Source organism: Montipora capricornis, chromosome 3, assembly GCF_036669925.1.
Source record: "Montipora capricornis isolate CH-2021 chromosome 3, ASM3666992v2, whole genome shotgun sequence".
NCBI classification, from domain to species: domain Eukaryota; kingdom Metazoa; phylum Cnidaria; class Anthozoa; order Scleractinia; family Acroporidae; genus Montipora; species Montipora capricornis.
In genome coordinates this window covers 8,480,878-8,483,377 of record NC_090885.1, presented here as the reverse complement: position 1 = coordinate 8,483,377, position 2,500 = coordinate 8,480,878, and the positions used below count along the sequence as shown (strand labels likewise).

Here is a 2,500-nt window from a genome sequence, read left to right as displayed (position 1 = left end):
CTTGCATTGCAAGCTATGAGCGTTGCAGTTAAAATGACCCCGACAAAAGCATCCGTCACACAAAAATAACTCCGTCAGAACTTCAAGATTACAGGAAACTTTATTCAAGCAATAATAATCAATAATAAGCAATAATAGCGTGCCTTCGGTCTGGGATGTCAATGAATAAATCATCCACGAAATATCTTTCTGGCCGCTGATTTGATCTTCTGGAATGTATCTGAGACATCAGACATTATCGATTTTTTATCTCCTATAAAACAAAAAGTATATATTAAACTGATTACATCGTCTTCCGTGTGACAGGTTTTAAACTGAAAATCGTTAACTCATCTAAGAAATTATTCTGATCGTTTGCATTACGCGAATAAAGAGCGATGAAGCAATCAGAATTTACTCGCTCTGAGTCGTTAAGATTCACCCCTGCACAACACGTCCTCAGTGGATGGAAAGCTCTCCATAAAAATGATCAGAGAAAACAACAACAGTTATTTTGAAACTCAAAAATTGGTGCAAAGGTATACTTCGTGGGAAAACTCGCCATTTGTTTGATTGTTGAAGAAAGCACTCTTTAAATGCAAATTGAGTAATGTGCTTCTACAATTTTTTTAACTGAAGAAATGAGCATGCGCTATATCTCACTTTTGGTTAGCTCTCCTTATGACGGATACGTATCCTTTTAAAACCTCGTTCCCAGGGCCTCAGTATTGTTTTCGTCCCTAGGAACCTGGTAGGCCTGTAACTTCTCGATTGCACTTGCAAATGGCCAAAAAGTTTGCCTCGGACCAGATGAGATTTTTAAAAAAAGTTCTTGTGTGTAATTTACTCGGAGATATTAGCCTGTAGGCTATTCTGAAAGTCGAGCTAAACTATAGTCTGTACATGTATGTAAAGCAAAGAAAAGATTGTCGGGAGGAGCTGTAAAGTGCGACGCTGACTTTCGACTCCACCAAAACAAGGGAGTCCCTATGGAGATATTAGCCACCAGGCAACTCTGAAATTTGAACTAGAATATAGTCTGTATTTATATATGTAAACTAAAGCAAACAAGAGGTTGACGGGAGGAGCTGCGAAGTGCGACTCTAACTTTCGACTCCATCGAAAACAAGGGAGTCCCTCTCTGATGTCTTTTACAATCACGCGGATCTAAGTGACCAGACCATTCCAGGTTCTCCCTTTATCGCCCTAAGGGCTCCGAAGAGAAGAGAACCAACGAAAGATGAAACCAATTTTCAAGGCAATGAAGAGATGACTGTATTAAGGCTCAAGACAAAGTGATGCGTAAAAACGAACCTGAATCTTCACTTCCTCCAACCCAGGTAACTAAATACAGTAGAGAGCTAAATGAACCCACCTTTGCGCGGTCCTTTGCTGCTGATCTGAGGCCCCTTGTTTCTATTGCACAGTCCTTTTAAGGGCGATGGGCATCGCACACATATGGCACGATTTCCCATAGTGATAAGTTTCCTTGGTTCTTTGCAACTCAAGCAAATGCCTTCTTCCGAGCATTTATCACAGAAGCTGACTCCACAAGCTATAAATTGAAACCAGTTAGCCGAGTCAGTTATCATCGTATATTAAATGCACGGTAGGTCCTTGATGCAACTTTCAGTCTCTGGTTTCTCACTAAGCGATTACCCCGAAATGAGAAACATTCCAGTTTCTGAATGATTTAAATTGTCCAACTAAGAGCGAAGATGAAGTCACTCTTTCGAGTACGCGTATTGTTATTGGCCAATTTTGCTACCGAATTCTACAGTTTCAATTCAACCCTTTACTTCAGTTATTCAGTCGAGTATAAAGAGATGGAACCAACAGCTTTCTGATCTCGTCTTTAGGTCTGAACTGTAAGTTAATTGACCGAATGCATAAATGGCGGCCAAAAATGTATTCTTTTGTTTACCTGCTAATGAGACTCACTAGCCTCACTCTCAAGCAACATTTCTTTTGTATTTTGTCCATGCAAACGAGGCTAGTAAGGCTAATTAGCACATAAACAAAAGAATTTTTTTTTTGGCCGCCATTTATGCATTCGGTCCATTAAGACTCCGAGTTTTTGCCACTTAGAAATGAAACCCTAACGAACCGAAACACTTAGTCCGACCCTGGAAATCGCTTAGAAAGAGGTATTAGGCTTCCTAAAATCATGAGTATTGTGATATAACCCTCGATGATGTAATCAGTCTGTCTACGACGATTGCCAAGCGACAAATGATGTTAACGATGACGACTACGAGACGATGATGATAATAAAGCCAGCACAAATCCGTCAAAGCTGCCTCACTGTCTACTTATTTTAACCTCAGGATAAGTACTTTATGCTGATCCCTGGCAAGACGACTGCGACTGTGACTGTAAAGAACGGAGCGATTATGAAATCCATTTCGCTCTAACCTTGAGCACGAGAGTCATTTTGCTTCCTCAAACGCATGTCTTAGATAATTTAGCTGCATTGCGGAGTTGCGGCCAAGGATGGATAGGCGGAAATGGATTGAGACTG

The 2,500-nt window shown here is 40.6% G+C and overlaps 1 protein-coding gene across 1 annotated transcript in view; it reads right to left on the bottom strand.

Moving 5' to 3' along the window:
• Positions 1 to 81: 81 nt before the first annotated feature.
• Positions 82 to 2,500, bottom strand: part of LOC138042084 (uncharacterized) — an 8,647-nt gene continuing 6,228 nt past the window's right edge. The window contains exons 4-5 of the mRNA XM_068887829.1: positions 1,355 to 1,534; positions 82 to 253 (exon numbers count right to left, since the gene is read on the bottom strand). Coding sequence (XP_068743930.1) covers positions 171 to 253; positions 1,355 to 1,534 — 263 coding nt within the window. The 3' untranslated portion in view covers positions 82 to 170. The remainder of the gene's footprint in view (positions 254 to 1,354; positions 1,535 to 2,500) is intronic.